At 41.4% G+C, this 22,882-nt stretch overlaps 1 protein-coding gene across 1 annotated transcript; it reads left to right on the forward strand.

Moving 5' to 3' along the window:
* The first annotated feature begins 534 nt into the window (after positions 1–534).
* Positions 535–6,403, forward strand: CDKN2C (cyclin dependent kinase inhibitor 2C). Its single transcript, XM_016214167.2, has 3 exons — positions 535–1,661; positions 2,115–2,254; positions 5,661–6,403. Exons 2-3 carry the CDS (start codon positions 2,126–2,128, stop codon positions 6,036–6,038), a joined length of 507 nt encoding a protein of 168 aa, XP_016069653.1. The 5' UTR covers positions 535–1,661; positions 2,115–2,125; the 3' UTR covers positions 6,039–6,403.
* Positions 6,404–22,882: the final 16,479 nt, after the last annotated feature.

Consider the following 22,882-nt stretch of genomic DNA (forward strand, 5'->3'; position numbering starts at 1 on the left):
GGCGGAGAGCAGGACCAGCCTGCGCGGCGCGAGCCCAGGGCAGGAGGCGGCCGCGCAGGCCTCGCCGCCGGAACTTCGAGAGCCGGGCGGGGAGCGCAGGGGCGGCCGGCTCTCCGCCTCCCGGCCGCCCGCGGCGCCCAGCCCCTGAGGCCCTGCGGCTCTCCGCCGCCGCTTCATGAACGAGCCTCTTCCCCTCCCGCCCGCCCCCGCCGGGCTCGCCGCGGCCCGGGGTTTCGCGTCTCCGACTCCACTCCGCCCGCCAGCAGAAACAGGCCGCGGGGTTGGCGGGTGGGAGCCGAAGCTAGAGACCGAGGAAGGGAGGCGGGGAGCCGGGGAGGCGGGAGAAAGGGCGGCGGGCCGGGGGCGGGGCGAGAGGCGGGGAGCGCGAGCGCCACCAGGGCGGGGGGCGGGGCGGGGGCGGGGCCCGGCCTTCCCGCTCCCGCGGCGCTGCAACTCGGCGGAGCCTCCTTAAAACTCTGCCGTTAAAATGGGGGCGGGTTTTTCAACTCAAAAAGCGCTCAATTTTTTTCTTTTCAAAAAAAGCTGATGAGGTCGGAAAAAAGGGAGAAGAAACCGGCACCGTCTCTGCGGCAGCAGCAGAAGCAGCAATTGTTTGAGAGAAAAAAGAAGCAAAGAAGGAGAGGAAGGGAAAGAGCAGAAAGGGGGACAACGCTCAAGTGTCTGTAGGAGTGAAGGGAGCAGGGACCGGAGATTTGGGGAGACCAGCTACAAAAGAAACTGTCACTGGGAGCGCTGCGGCTCGGAGCGAAGCGGTGCTACCCAGTTCGCCCCAGGACACAGCTGGCTGGCGGCCGCTGCCGTGTCGGCGGCAGCGGCTGGGGGCAGAGGTCGGGGAACCACGAGAGGTTGGCGAAGTGGCACCGGTCGCCGAAGTTGCTGGGCTGTCGCCGGCAGGGCGGCGGGACTGGCTGCGTCCTGGAATTGCGGCGACTCCCCCTACTCGGAGCTTGGCCCAAGCCTCCCAGGACCCTCCCGATCTCCAGAGGCCCTCAGAAAACCGGGAGAGGAAGGAAAAGACGGCGGCGGCAGCTCCGTGAGCGTCTACCGCAGGAAGCCTGAACTGGCTCGGTCGTAGGCGGGAAGTTACCGGTGGGCTGCCCTGTGCAGCCGCGATGCCGCAGCTCGCTGCAGCCCTGGCTCTGTAGACGCTTCCCACTTCGCTCTCCCCTTCCTCACGCCGCTGGAAGTCCCGGGACCCGGTGGGGCCGGCATGACCCGCTCGCCCGAGGCCCGCCGCGCGCCCGGCGGTCTCCGAAGACGCGCGCCGAGCCTGGCTCCCACGGCCTCTGAGGCTCGGCGGGGCTGCGGTGGCCCGGCGGGCTGGCTCCGGAGCCTTCCCGCGCAGCGTTAGCCCGCCGCTCGGCCTGGACGCGAATCAAGGCCCCTCCCGAGAAGCCGAGGCCACGGAGGAGTCGTCACGACCTGTAACTTGAGGGCTACGGAACTACTACTCCCGTTTGCCTTTGGCGATCATCTTTAACCCCCCCGGAGTACGTCAGCATCCAGCTACAGCTGCGCTCTCCCGGCAGCGGAGGACTCGGGACTACCCCTTCGGGCGTGACGGATGGAGACCGAGCCTCTCGGAGGACCTGCCCCTGCAGTTCTGGCCGGCGCGGCTCAAGTCACCACCGTGAACAAGGGTGGGTTAACGCCTTTTCTTCCCCCTCCCCCAAAATGTCTTTTCTTCCGCGGTGTTTTCTCCCTGGTTCTAGTTCCTTAAGCCTCCGCACACATTCCTCGCAGAGATCTATAGTGTTGTAGTGACAGCTCTGCCTGAATTGTACGTCCAGAGTAATTTACCAGGAATGTGTCTGTGTGTCTCTCTGTTGAATCACCAGAGTTCTTCATAGGGGTTAAGCTAAAAAGCGAGGAGCGGAGCCCCTCTCCAATGGCTCAGTTTTGCTGAATAATCACGTGTGAATCGAGGGGCGGGCTTTTGGCAGGCAGATCTTACTAGTATTTACTACCAAGCTCTACTCCAGATTAACCATCCCAGTCGTTCTGTCAGTCTCCGATGCCATCATGCAGCCTGGTTAGGAGCAAAGGACAGGGAAAAAAGAAAAACAACTAATTCATCTTTTCCCGATCGTCAGGACCCTAAAGAATGGCCGAACCTTGGGGGAACGAGTTGGCGTCCGCAGCTGCCAGGGGGGACCTAGAGCAACTTACTAGTTTGTTGCAAAATAATGTAAACGTCAATGCACAAAATGGATTTGGAAGGACTGCGCTGCAGGTTGGTATCCAGAGAGGTAGGGAAAACAGGTCAACAATGTTGCCTACGTGACCCGGGTTTCTAGAACAGCAGCTTTTAAGCTTTCAGGGGTACAAAATTTCACTGTTTTTAAACCTAGTTGGTTGCCATATTTTTATATCTTTAAGTGGATCCAACTCCCCAAAATGACGTACTTTGAACAAACTCTTCAAATCCAATAACGTCCTCGGTATCAAGTAGGTTCCAGGTTTGGTCTTATTTTCAGAATGTTTTTATGACGGTGGGTATTTGAAAGTAATCGTAGCAGCGCCGAGTTTTGGGGGGGGGGGGGTAGACAGCTCTGTAAACACATTATTATGATTATTATTTGAAGTAAATACGCTGCTATTAGTGGTTTCCGTACTTTGCTCCAATAATTGACTTAACGTTAATTTTCTTGACTACTGGCGAGGGTGTTTTTCCTTCAGATGCTTCAAGTTCTGACAAACGACCTTCCCTCGTTTGGAATGGGTGGATTGGCATGGGGACAGGATGTACATTTCACAGTTAATGTAATACCATCCACCCATTCAGGATTGAGGAGGAATAAAAAGTTGAATTTTCTAATCAGAGCTCAGCTTGTGTTTTTGTCTCTGCGGTCATGCCGCGGTATGTTCTAATTTTTAGTAATTAGATTTACAAGCAACAAATGAAACAAGCCCAGCTGCCAAGTATTGTACCTGATAATTTTTTTCCTCCTCTGAATGTTATCCTGTAACTTAGTTGAAAGGCTTAAAACAGAAAAATGGAAAAGTGGTCTCAAATAGTTGCTTTATCAGAATTCTGATGATATTCTTATGAGCTGGTCTTATTCGGAAATGCCACACTTGAAGCATTGAAAATTGGGGAGAGGGTTTTTAGGGTGCTTTGCTTTAGTTACAAGAATTAGAAAATATAAGTGGCAGGAGATATGCTATTAACTGACACCGCCCATACAGTCTGTACACGTTAAATCAGAATACACTGACCTTGCAAAATTTCCAGTATTGTGGAAGCTTTCGCATAGATATTAAATAATTTGTCTTGTTATTTCAAGTAGATTAAATGGGGAAATGAATTTTTTTCTTTTTCTACCTAGTAGTTTTACCAGGTGTGGTGATGATAGCAATGCCACAAATTTAAAATATTTAAAAGTTTTCTATGGAAAACTAAAAGATTATAAATCTCACAAACAATGAGCTACTTAACCCATATTCAGAATAAGATCTTGCAGGACTTTTGACAAACAGGAAGACTGGGAAATTAATACTGAAAAAAGTTTGGACAAACATTTTAAATACAATTCTGCAATCTTGTTTATATTAAACATGCTTATCAAGATACTAACACCCACTTACTGTGGTTTAGCCCTTGTACATATAATGAAACACACATAAACAGGAGTCTCAAGGCTTATTTTCAGTATGTATAATCCTGACTCTGAAGTTGTGTCATAACTCAAGAAAAACTTTCTTTTAAAACAATTTCCAACATTACTGTTATTTTCTGTGAAAGATGGCAAATTTCCTTCTACGTTTATGTTTATTTAACTCAATAGTAAAAGTTTTTTTCCCCCTTGCTAGTATAAGCTTTTCAATCAGAATAATATCAAAGGCCTTAATCGTACATTTGCTTTACAAAGATCCATGTTGTCTGTTTCTTATTTTTCCCAGTCCAGGTCCTTAAATGTGACTAAATCTTTAGAGGCAGTCGTGGCAAAAATTAGACTGTGTTGATTTCTAATAATCAAAAAGTATATTTCATTGAAGTTCTTGAAAAATAAATTACGTATCATTTTTACCACTGCCCCAAAGGCAGGGCTAAAAGCCAGCAGGGTTTTATCGACAGGGAAGCTTAATATCTTGGACATCTATGTAGTTTTCATTTATAAAATGTTATTCATTCTAAATATATTTAATTATATTACTTAATTTGTGGTTATTTAAAAAAAACATTCTAAAGGGATAGATCAACTTTATGGGTATTTTCCAATGGGTTATATTTAATTTCACAAATATTTGAGTGTCTATTATGCATTCTATTTATTATAAATTTATATTATTATGAGTATACCTAAATATAAATGAAACAAGTTAAAATGCTGAAATTTTCTGGCATGTTAATGAGACTATATTTTTTCACAACTAAGTTATATGTATTATATAACTAACTGCATTCTGCTCTACAAGATACTTTACAATTATTAGAGCCTAATAGATACCTCTTACTAAAGTGAAATATGTATATTCAAACAACAGTAGATAAGTCTTTGTCATGTGAATTATTTGTATGTTGACAGCAAATTTTAATACCACATTCTGGCTTTTAAAGTGTTCCTAAATTCCTGACAATAACTGCAAAAGGAAATAAGATGGGATCACCAGTTGATTATTAAATAGGCTCAAACCATACACAAAGCTGTTTGTGTCCCAAAGTACACATTAAATATCTAATTTTCTCTTCTTTTGCTCACTTGAAAATCAGGAGGCTAGTTAGAACTTTAAAAAACAGTAAGTAATATAGTAGGATTCGACCATTTCATTCTTTTCAAGAGCAGTTGCCATACAATCATCTCCTATCTAATACAAGGCATATCATGATCTTAGTTTTAGATAAGTCAGTATCATAAACCACGGAGAACACTGTTATTTACTTAACACCTTAATAATCAGTAACATTTTAAAATTTCAAGTGAAAGATTCTAAGCACTGAATACACCTCATAGCCAATATGTGATAACTTGCAAAGAAAAAAAAATTTTAAACACTTGGAAATTTGTCACTATATCTATTGGGAAATGTTGTGTGAAAATTAATCATTTGAGAAAAGATCAGGTCTGGATTTTTAATAGATCATTTTTACACTAGGTGATGGATTCTGATGTGTAGAAACACTTCTTGGGGAATTTAAAGAAACTCACTCTCCTTATTTCTTTTCAGTAGCTATTTAGAAAATAAATTTTGCCCACATTTGATTTTCCATAACAAATACCCTAGGTACATTTTATGGTATGAACAAGCACAGAAGAAGGCTCTTATTTAAATCTCAAATTCCATTTCTTTTAATAAATTCATGAAATTACACAACCCTTTGTGGGAGATAGAGAACTGAGTTGTGAGTGAATTTTATACAGTTTGGACTAGTTCTATTTTATTGATCAATTTATCCTACTTTGGGGCCCGTTTAAGATATTCCATCATCTAAGCTCAATTTTAAGTTTTCTTCTAGTTTTACCTACTAGTACTTTCCTTCTGGCAACTGTCCTTCAAACTCTATCACATGCGTCTTCCCCAAGTACTCCTTCACCAATGATAGATAAATCGTTACGTAAATAGGAGAGGTGGATATTTTAAAATATTCTTGTAGTAGAAGCACTTAAAGGATTCTACCTTTTTTCCTTCTTTTCTAGGTTATGAAGCTTGGAAATCCCGAGATTGCCAGGAGACTACTCCTTAGAGGTGCTAATCCCAATTTGAAAGACGGAACTGGTTTCGCTGTCATTCACGATGCAGCCAGAGCAGGTTTCCTGGACACTTTACAGACTTTGCTGGAGTTTCAAGCTGATGTTAACATCGAGGATAACGAAGGGAATCTGCCCTTGCACTTGGCTGCCAAAGAAGGCCACTTCCAGGTGGTGGAGTTCCTTGTGAAGCACACCGCCAGCAACGTGGGGCATCGGAACCACAACGGGGATACCGCCTGCGACTTGGCGAGGCTCTACCGCAGGAATGAGGTCGTTAGCCTGATGGAGGGAAACCGGGCCGAGGGAGCTGAGAATCTGCAATGAATGTGGGGAGGGCTCTCCCACACTGCCTCCTATTTTGTCAAATGGTTGGCTGTCCAGTTTTAATATCATTTGTTAAAACTCAGTTTTGTCATATTTTAAGCAGCTTGTTAAATCTTCTAAAATTGCTAAATGGAAATCTTACTGCAAGTTTATGAACATATTTAATTAAGCAACATCTTTTTCACCAGCAAAATCCTGAGTTCTAACATATAATTGCAAATAGCTTTGGCTTTCTTATTATTATTTTATCTTTCCTTGACTTTTTCCTGGCTTCTTTCTCCATTTGCCAATCTCAATACCCAACTTGGAGACTTTGTTTTAAAAATGGTTTGTCTTGATGCTTCTTTTGCCTAATTAAAACACTTTTCCAAAACAGGACAATGTTTTTCTGTGACTCCCACTCCTCTATAACCCTCACATAATTTGCCACTTGCTAGAAGATCATGTTTTACATCTCAACATTAGAAAACGTAGACCAATTGAAAAACTAGACATATTCTCATGGGGATTCAGTTATTCTTTTTTTCCTCTCCTGATGTCTCTCCCAAAAGAGTTTACTTGGTACCTTGTATTTCTGCTTTAAAATAGGATAAGAATGACTTTTTTTTTTTAAGATCAAACCTGAAATTATTTCAATGTGAATTTATCCTAATATACAATCTTCCCTTTTCCTCAAACTTAAGTTGAATGGTTGAAAAACAGGTTTCAGAATAGTAATCTAAAAGCAATTATATATGAGCGTTTAAAGACACTTTTAAAAGAAACTGCTGCCTTAAAAGTGTCTCCCATTAGATGATTTTTTAAAAATCACAAATGAAACAACTGGTTAATAAATTTCTCCAAAATAATACCATAAGTATACTAAGTGCAATACTGGCTTTTTCTCCCTGAATGACAGAAATGTAAAATAATAAAATGTTTAAGTATTAAAAATAATACAAATATCAATTTTTAGGGAATAGGAAGCTCAGAAAGAAAAAATATATAAATTACATATGAGGGTCATAAGTATTTTAGGGACTGCAGTGTAATAAATATAGAAACGCTTACAATAAATAAGTAGGCCACTCCTACATATAGTACTTGATTCCCACGAAACTTTTTAGTAAAGGTATATAAAATATTTTAAAGAATATGTTTAGCTAAAAATAATTTTTGAATGAAATAGATATATCAGATTTCTGAGAGAACTTTCCAGCACCTACTACTCTTCCACTTTAATTAAAGATTTTAACCAAAGGATTTCAATGCAGTTACCATTTACAAATATATAAATACTTTATTCATCGTCTCCCACATGAACAGAGATGTTTTATGTGAAAGTTTCCTCCTTCTGCTTCATAAGCTCTCTGCCCTCGCTCCAAAAAGAACAAAATACTTCAAGGTTTATTGAAGGACATGGTTCTGATGCCTGCCCTAACAAGGATTGGAATGGTTGCAGGCAAGTGGTTTTCAGTAATTTGTTTTCCATGATAATATAAAAAGAGTATAGGAGAAAAGTTTAATCCTTTTAATCTGGCACTAAAATTCACCTTCTCTAAGTGAAGTGCAACAAGGTTTTAACTTCTGCCACCTCTAACCACAAGTTACTGAATAAATTCATTTTTGACAGCAACATGAAATCAAATTTAAAACATTTGAAATCTTAGAAACAGTAGAAATTGAGATGGTTTTGAAGGAAAAATTGTTATATTTGGATCTTAAAACTAGAATCAATGTACAAGCATACTGCTTAAGTAAGATGAATATTTCTTAAACACAAGACTATTACTAAAAAATAAAAAACAACCCTTACAAGTTGCAACTGCAAAGATGGACCTTTCTGAGTTGAATGGCCTTTTCTTATCCACCAAGTCTCAGTATTAAAATTGCTCTTTAGAGACTTCAAATATAAAGTTTTAGGACGTTCATAAAGCTAAAAAGAAGTACTTCAGTTTCTTTGTTCTTAGGTGGTCGGAGCACAGCAAGGGGAGAAGGAGCTCTTATCTTTTTTCATCAGCCTAAAAGTTGCTAGTCATGAAACATCGCCACATTTCTCTGGCTCTTCGCAGGAAATAGCTTTGCTAATCTAAGTATTTTAGAAATGAGTTATGTGGTCCCCTCTAGGAAATATGAAAAGCCATTATTCATTCTCTCAAAAACCTCGATAATATTCGGTAAGACTCTTGAATCTGCCGAAATGTATGGGAAGAAAGAAGTGGTGTTGCTGAGTTTAATGGGGTCTGATTTGCAGTGAGCTGAGGTGGGGAAGAGCCTGAACTTAGGCAGACGCAGAAGAGAGAGGCCAGTGCTAATTAATGGAGTGATCAGAGCCGCAGGGGACGATGCTATAGAAGGGATGGAGGATGCTAAACAGAGATGCGCTCTCACATTCAGCTCTGCACAGTGTCCGCATCCACGTCGGGGACACTCAGGCTCAGCCTCCGGGCGGGATCAGCTGAATCCGGACTTACACCTCGCGGGGAGGGGGGCACCAACTGTCCCTCAGTCTACGTTCTGGTTCCCGAGCCATTAAGCCAGCTGCATTTTACCATATTTCTGTAGTGAATCAATAGTTTTGTGCTAAACATTACGCATCTGGTAAAGGTGTGAGATGAGCATGTATGCACACACACACACACACACACACACACACAACGCTGGGTGATTGATGACAGAATTCGGTCCCCGCAAGCAATTCAATCGGTAATATTATAAATCTCCCTTATCGTGTTTATCAGACAAACGTTGTGGAGTCCGTGGCTCGGGACTGGTTTCGAAATCTCAGTTCCCAAAAAGGTGCTTTCGGCTTTTGGTTTTCGCCGGGGGTAGAAGGAATAGCCCCGAAGCGCTGCGAGCTCACGAGGAAGGGTCCTGTTTACAGCCTTGCCGACTGCCCTGAGTGACCTCCGTCGGACGGCTTCGGGGGCGGGGGGCCCTCTCTTGGTCTCTAGAGACTGTTTGGATTTTACACGGCAGTTAAAACACACGCACACACACGTCCCCGCAGGGACCTAGTGCAGGCAGTAGACAGTCCGGCCTGGGACCCAGGGCAGAGCTGAGCCCATTGCCAGCCAAGCCCTCTTTGGGGGGGCTGCGAAGGCGTCCTTTCTGCCCCTTCGACACTGTCCAGGCTCCTCCGACTGCAGCTCCCGGCTCTCTAGCGAGGAAGCTGGAACCCAGAGCTCGCTCAGGGCGCGCAGACAAGCCCGGGGTGGGGGTGGGAGGGGGAGTTTCAAAACCGTTAGCTCGAGCTTTTTTTTTTTTTTTTCTTCTTTTCCCTCCCTCGCTAAGGTTTCTTTTCTTTTCTCTTCCTGTCCAAATATTTCAAATTTCCGCGCCTTAAATAACAGTCTCTTTTTATTTAGTCTGTTTCCTCGGCAGGTTTGGCCGCCCGCTTGTCTCTGCCCCCCAGCGGGCCCGGGGCGCCTCGGGCGCCGCCGCGCTGCCTGCAGCCCCCGGCCCAGCCCCGGGGCCCGGGGCGCCCGCCGCGCCGCAGCCCTCCCGCCGCGACCTCGCCTGACCCCGCTCTCGGGGCACCCGGCCCCGGCCCAGGCCGCCCCCCGCCCTGACGCCCGCCTGCCTCCCCGCTCGGCCTCCCTCCCCGGACTTGGGAGCTTATTCCGCGCCGCTGGGGTTTGGACGGCGGCGGCCGCGGAGCGGAGGAAGGGCCGCGGCGGTGGGAGCGCGGCGGCGAGAGCCGAGCGGCCGAGGCCGGGGGCCGGAGCCTGCCCCAGCCCCCACCCCGCGGGTAACCTTGGAGGCGCCCTCGCAGTGAGTGTGTGCGCTGCCGCGCCAGCCCGCTGGGGCGAGCGGGCGCGGGGCGCCGCGGGCGGGAGGCGGGAGCCGGGGGCGGGGAGGCGGAGCGGGCCCGGCGCCTCCCGGCCTCCGCCGCGGCGCCCCGGGAGCTGCGGGCTGAGGGGCGGCCAGGGTCCGCCGGCCTCGGCCCGCAGGCAGCGGTCCCCGAGGAGGCGGCGGCCACCCCGCCGGAGGGCTCGGGCGACCTGCGCCTGCGGACCGGGGCGGGAGGGCGGCGCGGGAGCGGGTCAGCCGGGCGCGGCGGCGGCTCTCCGCAGAGGTGAGCTGGCGGCGGGGCGCGCGCGGCGCGGCGCGGCGCTCGGGCGGCTCCGAGCCTGGAGCCGGTGCCAGCACCCCCGCCTCCCCCTGACAGCTGAGGACAGCCGGGCCCCAGCCTCGCGTCCCGGTGCGCGGAGGCAAACACCTCCGAGGCTTCTCGGCCCGGGGACTCTCGAGGATTCCCCGCGGTGTTGCTGTTGCCCCCATAAGTGACTACACGTCCAGGATCGAAACGTTCATTCGTAAAGACCCTCGGAGTGCAACTCGGGAGAACTGCAGGCCCGCAGGGACCTTGTGTGGGGCTGCGGTGCGCAAAATACCTAGAAGGGGTCTTCTTGGTTCTTCTACCCAGGAGAGATCCGAAAATCGAGTATGGATCTTCAGCGATGCCTCCAAAGAATAACCCCCCCCCAGATCTGGGTACTGACTTGGTAAATTAAGGTGCCAGTGAGATGTTTTGCCATCTGCTATGGAAACATTGTGCGAGTTTCAGGTGTAAGGATGTGGGTTTGGAATTTTCTGTGTCTTCTTTAATCCTCAAAGACATTAAAGAACAGCATGGTAACACACCCGGCAGGCCAGCAAAGGTTATGCTCGCCACCACAGCACCTGCGAGGGCACAAGTGTAACTCACATTTTGCTTCCTGATTTCTAAAATGGCTTCTGAACCATCCAGAGGTACCAGCACAGACGGGGAGGGGGAGGGGTGGGGCAGGAGAAGAGTTTGCACATTAAAAAAAAAAAATACAGATATTAGTACACTTCAGCTATTCCACCTCACCTCTCTTTCTCCACGCACCCATCCTTACTGGTCTAGGACGGATTTTACTGTGTAGGCCTATTCAATAATTCTACATACAGTCTTTTTCTCTTCTCTCACTTCCCCCACCCCAAAAAACTATTTAGCCAAAAACGTCAGCTCTTTTGGGGAGGAAGCTTAAAAGCCTTATTCAAACTACCCGTCATTTCTTTTGAGCAATAAAGAGAAATCCCACATATAACCAGTACTATAAAAGAAGAAATAATTTAGCAAGCCCTCAAACGCATTCGAATGGGTATAATAGTGATATTAATTGTCTCTTAACATTAAAATAATGGAACAATTTCTGGGATCAATATGTGAAAAGCTAAAAAAATCTCCATTGAAATGTTTGGAAACAGAAGTCTCTGCTTTTCCTTACATTTCATCAGTATAGCAGTTACTTAGAAAAAATTGATACTTTATCTTGACCATATAAAGCAGTATCATGCTGACTAATTTTTTTATTATATGCCTTAGTTTTCAGATTAGTTATGTGAATAATGAAAGTTCAATATATAAACTGACATCTTTTAATGTTAAAGTTTTAATTAGAAATGCAACCCAATTATCACAACCAAATTAAAATATGGTCCACTCCTCTGTTTCTTCTAAGTGTACAGTCTGCATAACTTGCTGGTTAAAAACGTCTGCCCTGAGTTTAAAATTTATGCCTTGGAAACATGATTTCCTAAAGTAAAATAAAACTTACTGGTCTTTAGGACTAATTACTCTATAATTTGGCTATTCTGTGTACCAGAATATCTCCATCTCTTACATTTTGGAAGTATCATAAAAGCCCCTTGGGCCCAAATAGTTCTTGTTCCACAGTTTCTCTTTCAGATATTTTTACTCAGAAGTGACTGTCCTCAATAGTGCAGCAGCATTCTGATGCCCACTCTGCTACTTCAAGAACTTCAGACCTACCTTATATAGCGCATTTAAAAAGAAATATGCATTTCTTCTTTTGTCAAAGTTTAGAACAGATATGAATAAATGTTAACATTTGAAAGGCCTAGGATAATTAATTTGTAAATCAGTTATTATAGTGTGGTGATCATTTAAGATGAAAATTTTAAAACCTCGTATATTAGAAGAATAAATGGGATCAATTTATTAAATTGAGTAGCATTTGATGGTGATTGAGATATTGCCTATCTCAATATTCAAATAAGCTATAGTGTGTAATGTGATATTATTTTTAACTGTGAAAGATGTTATTACATAATAATCATCATGAGATATAAAGGTAATTGACCATTCCAGAGTCTCTTTTTCAGTGTTAAGTAAAATATAGTTAAAACACAGTCTTTTTCTTAAAAAGAAAAAAAAATCACTATACTCACCTATATTTTTGGCTGCCCCTATCCTTTTTTATTTTTTTAAAATTTTTTTCCTCTACGTTTTAGGTGATGAACATAGCATGTAGAAAGAGGTTTCCAATTCTCCTTTATTCGTGCTTCCTCAGCCATCTATTTCTTTATTCACAAACATTATTTCAACTTTAAAAATCATATTTTGTAATGCTAAAAGTAATTATTATTCCCATTAATTTAATTTGATCATAGGCCTATGAGTGCAAGCATTCAGCCTGTATTTTATTTAAAGTAAAGTTAATAGAAATAAGTGTAGATGTTAGGTTGTTGCAAGTGTGTATTTCAGTTTTGAATATAAATTAGTTGAAATCTTAAAATGTATTTAATATTTTCACATATGCTAAGATTTTCAGCACACAATCAAGATTTAGAAAATCTTTAATTTCTGGTCTTTGGGAAATAATTTAACATATTTTAATTTACCATATTAAGGCTAATTGCTTTACCCAATAAAAAGTTAAAATGTAGATATTTATAGAAAAATATGGAGAGAACGATGATGCCAAATCCAAAGTAATGTTTTTTTAAAAATAAATTACTCCTTCTGGTAAATGGCCTATTTTGATTGTAGTGTTTATTATTTCTTTTGCACTTGACACATGGACCAAACTTTTCTATGTTTACCTATAAGTATATAGTTGGTATTAGGTAATCAAAATAATACTTTGTGGTTCTGTCCTATATGAGTATTTTCCTGTATATGTGTATATGTTTAGGTATTTCTTACTAAAGTTTAGTAATGAGCAAATAGATATTTTAAACAAATACTACCAGTTCACTTAACATTACTATTTTAAAGATGTTAAATTATGATCTGCTACAGAAATACAAGCTGATAATTTTTTAGATATAGGTGAGATCATTTTCATTAGTGATCCAAGGAAAAGTAAGAAATTAAAATTTTAGAACTAAAAACACTGATGCAGGTCCTAGCTCTATCTAACTTTTGTTTCAAATTCTTGTCATGAGGCAAATATATATGACAATTAATGTAATCAGTTTTGAAATATTAAAAATAGAATTGTGATAGCGACAAGAGGGAAGAATAGATATGTTTTTTTATTTTTTTGTATTTTTTTAATCCTTACCCAAGTTTTTCCATTGCTTTTCAGAGAGAGCGGAAGGGGGAGAGAGAAAGAGAGAGAGAGATAGAAACATCGGTGTGAGGGAGACACATTGATTGGTTGCCTCCTGCATGTGCCCTGGCTGGGGCCAGGGATCCAGCCTACAACTGAAGTATGGTGCCCTTGGCCAGAATCGAACCCACAACCCTTCAGTCCGTGGGCCAATGCTCTAAACACTGGGCCAAACCGGCTAGGGCAAGAATAGATATTTTAAATGTTTTAGGTAGCCATATCTGTAGGATAATTTCATATTAATTACATAATGGACAATTTGCTAAATAATCCAAAACCAAGGACAAAACAAGACCAGTAAAAGATATTTGCCCAAGAATTCAAAATCAGGGCAAGTAAGACCAAAAAATATGTCTTCATTACACCATCATGGGAAATATAAACAAATTAATTTTCTTGGTATGGATAATTTTACAGTTTCCAGTGAAGTTTGTTTTGTTTTTGTTTTGTTTTTCTGTTTCATTTGGATAATGCTTTTAAAACACATAGCTAGATGATAACTACTTACTATTTATGGCCATATTTTTAAGTTACATATATATGTTTTATTTAAATACAACAGACACACATTCTGCCCAAAAATAGCAAGTTCAGCACCATTCTAAAATGGTGAGTGGATACAGTTGGACATCTGGACTAAGCTGAGGGGTTGTTTAATATGAAGTCCAAGTAGAGCCACAGGGAAGAAAACACAGAACTGACCAAATGCTGGCTAATCTGTTTAAGAGTAATCGAAATGACTGAGCTAGTATAAATTGCCTACAGATTTTAAATACACCATTTACCTACTGGAAAAGCAAATAAGTTGACACAAAGACTGTTAAAAGAAGGAATACAGATATTCTGCATCCAGAGGGACTTCACAGATGTCATGTGGAAAATATTAATGTAGCAATATAAAAGAACTGTACATAAGAACATCAGCTGAAACTAAATGATCACTTTCAATTTCTTTAAAATCATTTATGTATCATGTCTTAAATATTTAAAATGCACAGTTCTTCAAAATATGACTCATATCTATAAAACACACAACACCAACTTATTAACATTCTCATTTTTTAAATTTTTCCCAAAAAGTACTCCAAAATACCTTTTAGCTTATCTGGTCCTATTGGAAGACCATGCGCCATGCCCTAAGATCAGCAAATAAAGCTTGAGGCTTACCAACATAAAAGCACTTTAAAGATCAGTGCCTTCTAAGGAAAATGTTCTGTCTGGAATGACCAGGATGAAGATATGGGAATTTTTAGTAGCACATTTTTGGGAACAAACAGATTATATTTAGGATCAATGTAAGATTAATTCAACATTTCTACAGTATAGTAATATTTTATATCATTGTTTTGAGTTTTACATATGTAGATTTAAAGTATAGGACTCTGTATGGCTATTGGCAGGGTTTCTCTTTATTCATGAGCAGAACAGCCTGAAGAGAAACCAGATCAAAACATAAAATTCAGACATAAAATTCAAGTTATAGAACAACTATGATATTAAATCAACCAACAGAAAAATTGACTTACACAAAAATCTTCTATTAATTTGGAGAAAAGGAGTGGTAAGAACAAAATATTTAAATCTCTTTCCATTAGATTAAAAGATTACTGATTTCTTATCTAATACTGTAGGAAATAAAGTCCTAAATATTTAAGAAAAGGATATGAACATCCTAAAAAAACAAATGGGTCTCTATTTAGAATGTGTGATAGTAATTGATCTGAGAGGATTCTCTAAAGATATTTTAATATAGTCATGAATATGTTAGCATATAAAAAATGCTGCATTATATTGAATTTTGTCATTACCTAGTAGGCTATTAAATTGCATGTATACAAAGAAAAACAGGAGATACTTTAATAAATGTCTTTCCTTTTAGTACTTCTTAATTTATACATATATTAATTCAGTTTACATTTCAGTAAAAGGAGAAAGAAAAGAAACAAATCAAGTGAGTTATTAAATCAATGTTTATTATTTTCTATCTGTATTACCTAATATAATACTCATAACCCCCTCATGGATTCTCATGGATTGGGCTTTATTCTCCCATTTTACAAATTGGGAAACGTAGATTTAATGATGCTTTGAAACTTGCCCATGGTTACAGGCTGGTAATTTATAACATAAGAGTACAAACCCATGTCTTTTTTCTTTCTTTTTTTTTTTTAACTTCATTATGGCCAGATGGAAAGCTCTTTCAGGGAAATTACCACTAATCAGTCAACTCAACACTCCCACATTAAGAACCCATCATTATAGTCACTTAATAGGTTTACAACCTTGGGACTAATTATACCTGAGACTTTCCACATCTGTAAATGAGGGTAATAATACCTAATTTGCCATGTTATTGTAAATAATAAATGAAATGTGTATAAATTTCCTGGTACTCAGTAATCCTTTAATAAATGGCAAATATTATTATGGGGAATGCAAAGAAACAGAAAATCCATTCTTGACCTCAAAAAACTTAAAAAACTATTTGGGTAAATAAAGTTTACATATGGCATCCATATAACAACTGAAATGCAAGCAAAGTCTGAGCAAGCGCATGGTAGTATGTGGTACAGATTGCACCAAAAAAGCAGCCTATTAGGGAAAATCTTATTAGGAGGCTTAAGATACAGATTTAAATATACTACAGTGAAAAACTTCCCCTACTGAGAAGAAAAAAGAAAAGCCACCTTAAAACAAGTGACTGTTTTTCTAGCATGTACTCTCTGAGGTTGTCTATATCTAACAAATATATCAGGTGAACAATGGAAAGTGACTGCATGGACATAAAATATACTATTAGAAGCATACATAAGCAGGTATTTTGAAAGGTAGCTTTCATTATTTTTGAATGAGTGACTGTTATAACTCTGATTCAAATGGGAATAGAAAAGTACCTAGAAGTTTCATAATCATTACATGATGGGATCCATAGTAAATAGTCAGTGCAGGATAGTGAATGAATGGCTTTAGAGACAAATAAATTTTATTTCTCTGTGGTACTTACTATGTATCTTACCTTGAAACAGGCACTTAACCTTTCTGATCCTCATTTCCTCATCTGTAAAATGGAGACAATAATTTACTTTATAGGGCTGTAATAATTAGGAGTGATAGTTATTAGTAAGAGACTTGGAGGGCCACACACCTGAGACTTTTAGTTATATTAGTAGAAAGAAAAGAAAATTCCTCTTAAGTGACTATAACCTTGAGTAACAGACATTTGTGGATTAAAAATAAAAACTTTGAATTAAGACTGAAAGTCATCACTTCACCAGCTTACACACATGTGACCAATATACAAATACATTCAGTTTAACAACCACATTTATTAAATATCTATTGTATGTAAAGTATTTTTCTATATACTGAGTATTAAAAGGTGAGTAACACACCCTCTCAACCCTCAAGGAACTAGCAATTTAGTGAGGAAAATACCATATACAGAGTATAATAGGATATGAGGCATAATAAAGGCACAAAAGAAATAATAAATTAGACTTGGAAGTTAATAAGTACCTGAGAGAAACCAAACACCATTTTCAGAAAGTTACTCTAGAAGAGTCAAGTAGATTTCCATTAACAACAATTGAAGACTAAGTTTCCTAAAAAATCTTTTCAAAACAAAACAAATAAGTTGTTGGATAAAATATTTTTTTTAACATACTTTGGAATGCAGATTTGCACTGGTGAGAAAACAAAGGAAATCTACAGAGACCAAAAATGAGGGAAAGTGGGTGCTGATGCCAGCTGTTCTGGGGAGCATCACTGATGCCTAGTATATTAGTTTCCTGGGGCTGCCATAGCCAAGTACCGCAACTGAGTGGCTTAAACAACAGATATTTATTGTCTCAAACTTCTAAATGCTAGAAGCCTGAAATGAACTGGTTTCTTCTGAAGGCTGAAGGAGAATTTTCCCCCCTTCCTTTCTCCTAGTAACCTCAGGTGTTCCTTAGCTTGCAGATGGCATTCTCTCTGTGTCTTTACATTATCTCCCCTCTATGTGTGTCTGCCTCTGTGTCCACATCTCCCCTTTTATAAGGACACCAGTTATAACGAATTGGGGCCCACCTTCATCTTAACTTGATCATCTGCGAAGACTCTATTTCCAAATAAGATCACATTCACAGGTACTGGAGGTTAGGACCACATTTGGGAAAGGGGGAGTGGCGAGGGGGGGAGGTGCACAACTCAATCCATAACACCTGATAACCTAAAGTTTTAGTTGTAAAGAGACTTTAGGGGGGATAAAAGACAATGCTTAGCCCTGGCAGGTATGGCTCAGTTGGTTTGACATTGTCCCATATACCAAAACGTTGCTAGTTTGATTCCCCATCATTGATGTTTCTCTCTCTCTCCCTTCCTCTGTCTCTCTCAAATATATATATAATGACAATGCTTAGGGCCAGTGATTTTTAACCCTTTTCACCTCATGGCACACATAAAATAATTACTAAAATTCTGAGGCACGCCCCAAAAAATATTTTTTGCCCATCTGACAAAAAAATAGGTATAATTGTGACTGATTTACCAAAAAAAAATAGCAATTACCTACCCTTTTTGCTCCAAAGTGACTTTTTAAAAAAATCAGGTGCCTATGCTTGTATATATAAGGCTTTCTGGTACCAAGAATTAAACAAACAGATGCAACCTTATTATGCAATGTGACCAATAAGATGCAACTCTATCATATGACCTATATATTTATGGTTCAAGACAGGCATTCACACCAGACAGCTCTTGTGTTGGCTGTAGTCATTTTTTAATTTGACAATCTAAGGGAAAAGAGGTCAGTGCCTCTGACTAAATAGGTATTACATGCTTTAAAAATTCTTGGGGCACACCAGTTGAAAATTGCTGGTTTAAAATATTTCTGCAAAGGAAATTCCTGGGACAAATGACTTCACTGGTTAATTTTATCAAATTTTCAAGGAAGAACCAATGCTAATCTTACACAAACTTTTTCAGAAAATAGAGGAAGTAGAAATACTTTCCAATTCGTCTTATGACATCAGCATTACCCTGATACAAAAACCAGGTATTACAAGAAAGTAAAACTATAGAATATCCCTCATATACATGGATATAATACCTCTTAATGAAATATTAGCAAATAGAATTCAGCAATATGAATACACTTTGAGCAAGTAAGATTGATATTTTCTCCATTGCTTTTCAGAGAGAACAGAAGGGGGGGAGACACATCAATGTGAGAGAGACACAGCCATTGGCTGCCTCCCGCACAAGCTCTGACCAGGGCCTGAGATCAAGCCTCCAACCAAGGTATGTGTCCTTGACTGGGATGGAACCTGAGAACTTTCAGTCCACTGCAAAACCTGGAGCAGACAGGGAATGGAACCTTGATCTCCTGGATCATAGGTCAATGTTCAACCACTGAGCCACACCAGTTGGCACAAAATTTTACTCTTAAGTGTACCCTAAAAACTTGTACACATGTTCATAGTAGCATTATACGTAAGAGCCAAAAAAGTAGATACAACTCAAATGTCCATTAAGTAATGAATCAATAATGGTATATCCATACAATAAACGGAAGATTTAAGCTTTGTTGAAGCCTATTTAATCAAATTTTTTCTATTATGTTTATCTGGGTCCTGTCTGGAAAACCTTTGCTTGATTCGTGGTCATGAAGATATATTTTTAATTTTTTCTTCCAATAACTAGCTTTTATATTTAAATCTGCTATCCAATCTATCAGCTGTTGACAGGCTGGTGTCAAAGCCTCCAACTATAATTGTGGATTTGTCTATCCTTTCAGTTCTATCATTTTTCACTTCACTCGTTTTGCAGATCTGTTGTTTGGTGCATACATATTTAGGATTACTATGTCTGCTTGGTGCATTGATCATTGTATAATGTATTTCTCTGTTTCTGGTAATTTTCTTTTCTCTGAAGTGTACTTATTCTGATATTAATTTAGCCATTACTACTTTCTTTTAACTAATGTTTGTATGATGACTCTTTCTCCATCTTTTACTGTCAGCTTACCATATTTGAAATGAGTTTCTTCCAGATAGGATATAGTTGAGTCATTTTTTTGTTTTTGTTTTTTTTAAATATATCTTTATTGATTTCAGACAGAGGAAAGGAGAGGGAGAGAGAGAGATAGAAACATCAGTGATGAGAGAGTCATTGATCAGCTGCCTCCTGCATGCCGCTGACTGGGAACTGAGCCTGCAACCCGGGCATGTGCCATGATCGGGAATCAAACCCTGATCGCCTGGATCCTAGGTTGACACTCAACCTCTGAGCCACGCCCGGCCGGGCTGTCATGTTTTTTAATTCACTCTGCCAACCTCTATTACTTGATATTTAGACCATTTACATTTAATGTAATTATTAATATGTTACAGCTTAAATTGTATTTTATTTTTTATTTTCTGTTTGTTCTCTCTGTTACTAACTTCTGTTTTCTATTCCTGCCTTCCTGTGGATTACTTGAATCTTTTTAGAATTCCATTTTGATTTGTTTATAGTGTTTTTGAATGCATCTCTTTGTACAGTTTTTTTAGGAATTGCTCTAGGTATTACAACATACATATGGAACTTATCATAGTCTACTGAAGTTGTCATCTTATTATTTTGAGGGAGTACAAAACCTTACTTTTCTTTCTGTTCCTTTATATTTCCTTCTTTATAATATAATTGCCTTAAATATTTCCTCTATGTACATTTACCATCATATCCGTGTTGCAATTTTGCCTCAGCTGTCAAACATATTTTAGAAGCCTTAAAAAAGAGGGAAAATCTATTATATTTAATCATATTTTTGCTTACTCTATTGTTTTCTTATTTCTGATGCTCCAAGGTTGCTTCTTTTAGTTCCTTCTTTTCTGTTTAGAGTACCTCTTTTAACCATTTTTTAAAAAATGTATCTTTATTGTTGAAAGTATTACAGGTGTCCCATTTTTCCCCCCACTTGACTCCCTCCACTTCACTCCCACCCCCTCCCCAGGCCTTCACCCTGTTTTGACTGTGTCCATGGGTTATGCACATATGCATATAACTTCTTTGGTTAATCTCTTCCCACCCTCCACCACCCTTCCCTCTTTCCTCTGAAATATGATCATCTGTTGCATGCATCAATGTCTCTGGATCTATTTAGTTCATCAGATTCTTTTGTTCATTAGCTTCTTCTTAAAGAAGACCCTTCAACATTTCCTATAGTTCTGGTTTGGTGGTGATGAACTCCTTTAGCTTTTTCTTACCTGTGAAGCTCTTTATCTGACCTTCAGTTCTAAATGATAGCTTTGCTGGGTAGAGCAGTCTTGGTTGTAGTTCCTTGTTTTTCATCACTTTGAATGTTTCTTGCCACTCCCTTCTGGCCTGCAAGGTTTCTGTTGAGAAATCAGCTGACAGTCGTATGGGTGCTCCCTTGTAGGTAACTAACAGCTTTTCTCTTGCTGCTTTTAAGGTTTTCTCTTTGTCTTGAACTTTTGGCATTTTAATTATGATGTGTCTTGCTGTGGGTCTCTTTGGGTTCCTCTTGTTTGGGATCCTCTGTGCTTCTTGGACTTGTAAGTCTATTTCTTTCCCCAGGTAGGGGAAGCTTTCTGTAATTATTTTTTCAAACAGCTTTTCAGTTTTTGCTCTCTTTCTTCTCCTTCTGGAATCCCAATAATACAAATGTTGGGCCTCTTGAACTTGTCCCAGAGGCTTCTTATACTATCTTCATATTTCTGTATTCTTTTTTCTTTTTGCTCTTCTGGTTGGGTGTTTTTTGTTTCCTCATGTTTCAAATTGCTGATTTGATTCTCAGCATCCTCTACTCCACTGTTGATTCCCTGTAAATTATTCTTCATTTCAGTTCATGTAGCCTTCATTTCAAATTGCTACTTTATTATGTCATCGATTTTCTCAGTTGTTTTTGTAATAATATGCTTGAGCATCCTTATAAACAAAATTCTGAACTCTGTATCTGTTAGCTTGCTTGGATCTATTTCATTTAGTTCCTCTTCTAGAGATTTCTTCTGTTCTTTCCTTTGTGACATGTTTCTTTGCCTCCACATTTTGACTTCTTCCAGGTGTTTGTTTCTGTGTATTAGGTAGAGCTGCTATGTCTCCTGGAATTTGTAGAGTGGCTTTGTGTAGTAGGTGTCTTGTAGGGTCCAGTGGCTCAGCCTCCCCAGTCACCTGAGCTGGGCCTTCTAGGTGCTCCCCTGTGTGGGCTGTGTGCTCTGCCCTGTTGTAGTTGAGCCTTGGTTGCTGTTGCCATCAGTGGGAGGAATTGACCTTCCAGCCAATCGGCTGTGAGGAGCAGCTGCAACTACAGCCAAAGAGCTGCTGTGCTGGAGACACCCCTATGGAGCAGGATTTACTTCAGTGGAGCTTTGGTGTTCACCAAGTGCGCCCCTTGAGCGTGTCACTTGTGGATATGATAGGGTTGTAATCCAGTGTAGTTGAGTTCTGACCACCAGGTGCACTGTCTCTGGGGCTTCCCAGGAGGTGCAAAGTCAGCTCCTGCCAGTGCCTTGCCCAGGGCCACCCAGCATGAGTAGCAGCATGGTTGGCTGCTACTTGTGCTAGGGTTGGCAGTGTCCAGGAGAGGCCAAGCAATGAACCAATGCAGGCTGCCACTAGTGCCAGGCCTGGGGCCACTTGATAAGACATATGGGGCCTGCTGCTGCTTGTTTGAGAGATTTTAGGAAAGTCCTAAGCATAAGGCTCGAGAGGCCACTTGCACAGAAAAGCCACTAGAAATGGCCGGGATGAGCTTGCAGGTGGGGAGGGGCAGGGCCTCCGGGAATCATGGGGTGGGGCCAAAGGTGAGAGTCAGGTGCTGGAGATTCAAATATGGCCTCTGCCTCCTAGCTGTGTGGGGAGAGGGCTCGCCAAAGGAGCAATGGCCTCTGTCAGCCCTTCTGTCTGGGAGAAAGCTGCCCCTCCACCTCTCACCCCAATTCCAGGCAGGTTAGTTCCTCCCCAAGTGTCCCAGGCGCCTTTCAAGCTGCTGCCCGGGGCTGGGCTCAGAGGGAGCCCGTGCGCAGGCCCTTTAAGAGGAGCTCCTGGGGCTCCTGCAGCCTCCATGACCCTCAGAGACAGTCCCCAAGTTGTGGGGACTTCTCTTCCTGGCCCTGGAGCCCTAGGCTGGGGGCCTGCTGTGGGGCTGGGACCCCTCACTCCTCCGGGGAACCCCCACCACTGAGATTCCCTCCTGGGTTTGAACCGAGGCATCAGGTGTGGGCCCACGGCTGCGTCTCTGTGACTCAGCCCCAATCTGCCCGCGTCTGCACCCCTCCTACCGGTCTCGGTGCTTCTTCAGTTCCCTGGTTGTAGGGCTTCTGTTCAGCTGGATTTCAGGAGGCTCTGAGTGATGGTGGTTCTGTATTTTAGTTGTGATTCTGATGTGGTTGCAGGAGGTGGCGGGCTCAGCTGTTACCTACGCCGCCATCGTGTTTCCTCCTCCCTCCTCTTAACCATTCTTTTAGTGTAGTTCTGTGGTGACAAATTTAGTTTTCC

This window comes from Miniopterus natalensis, chromosome 9 (genome assembly GCF_054644295.1).
Source record: "Miniopterus natalensis isolate mMinNat1 chromosome 9, mMinNat1.hap1, whole genome shotgun sequence".
NCBI lineage: Eukaryota > Metazoa > Chordata > Mammalia > Chiroptera > Miniopteridae > Miniopterus > Miniopterus natalensis.

Excerpts from the sequence above, each read along its gene's own strand:
- CDKN2C (XM_016214167.2), top strand. The coding sequence starts at position 2,126 with ATGGCCGAACCTTGGGGGAACGAGTTGGCGTCCGCAGCTGCCAGGGGG. Across the intron at positions 2,255-5,660 it reads TTGGAAGGACTGCGCTGCAG|GTTATGAAGCTTGGAAATCC; the intron begins GTTGGTATCCAG and ends CTTCTTTTCTAG.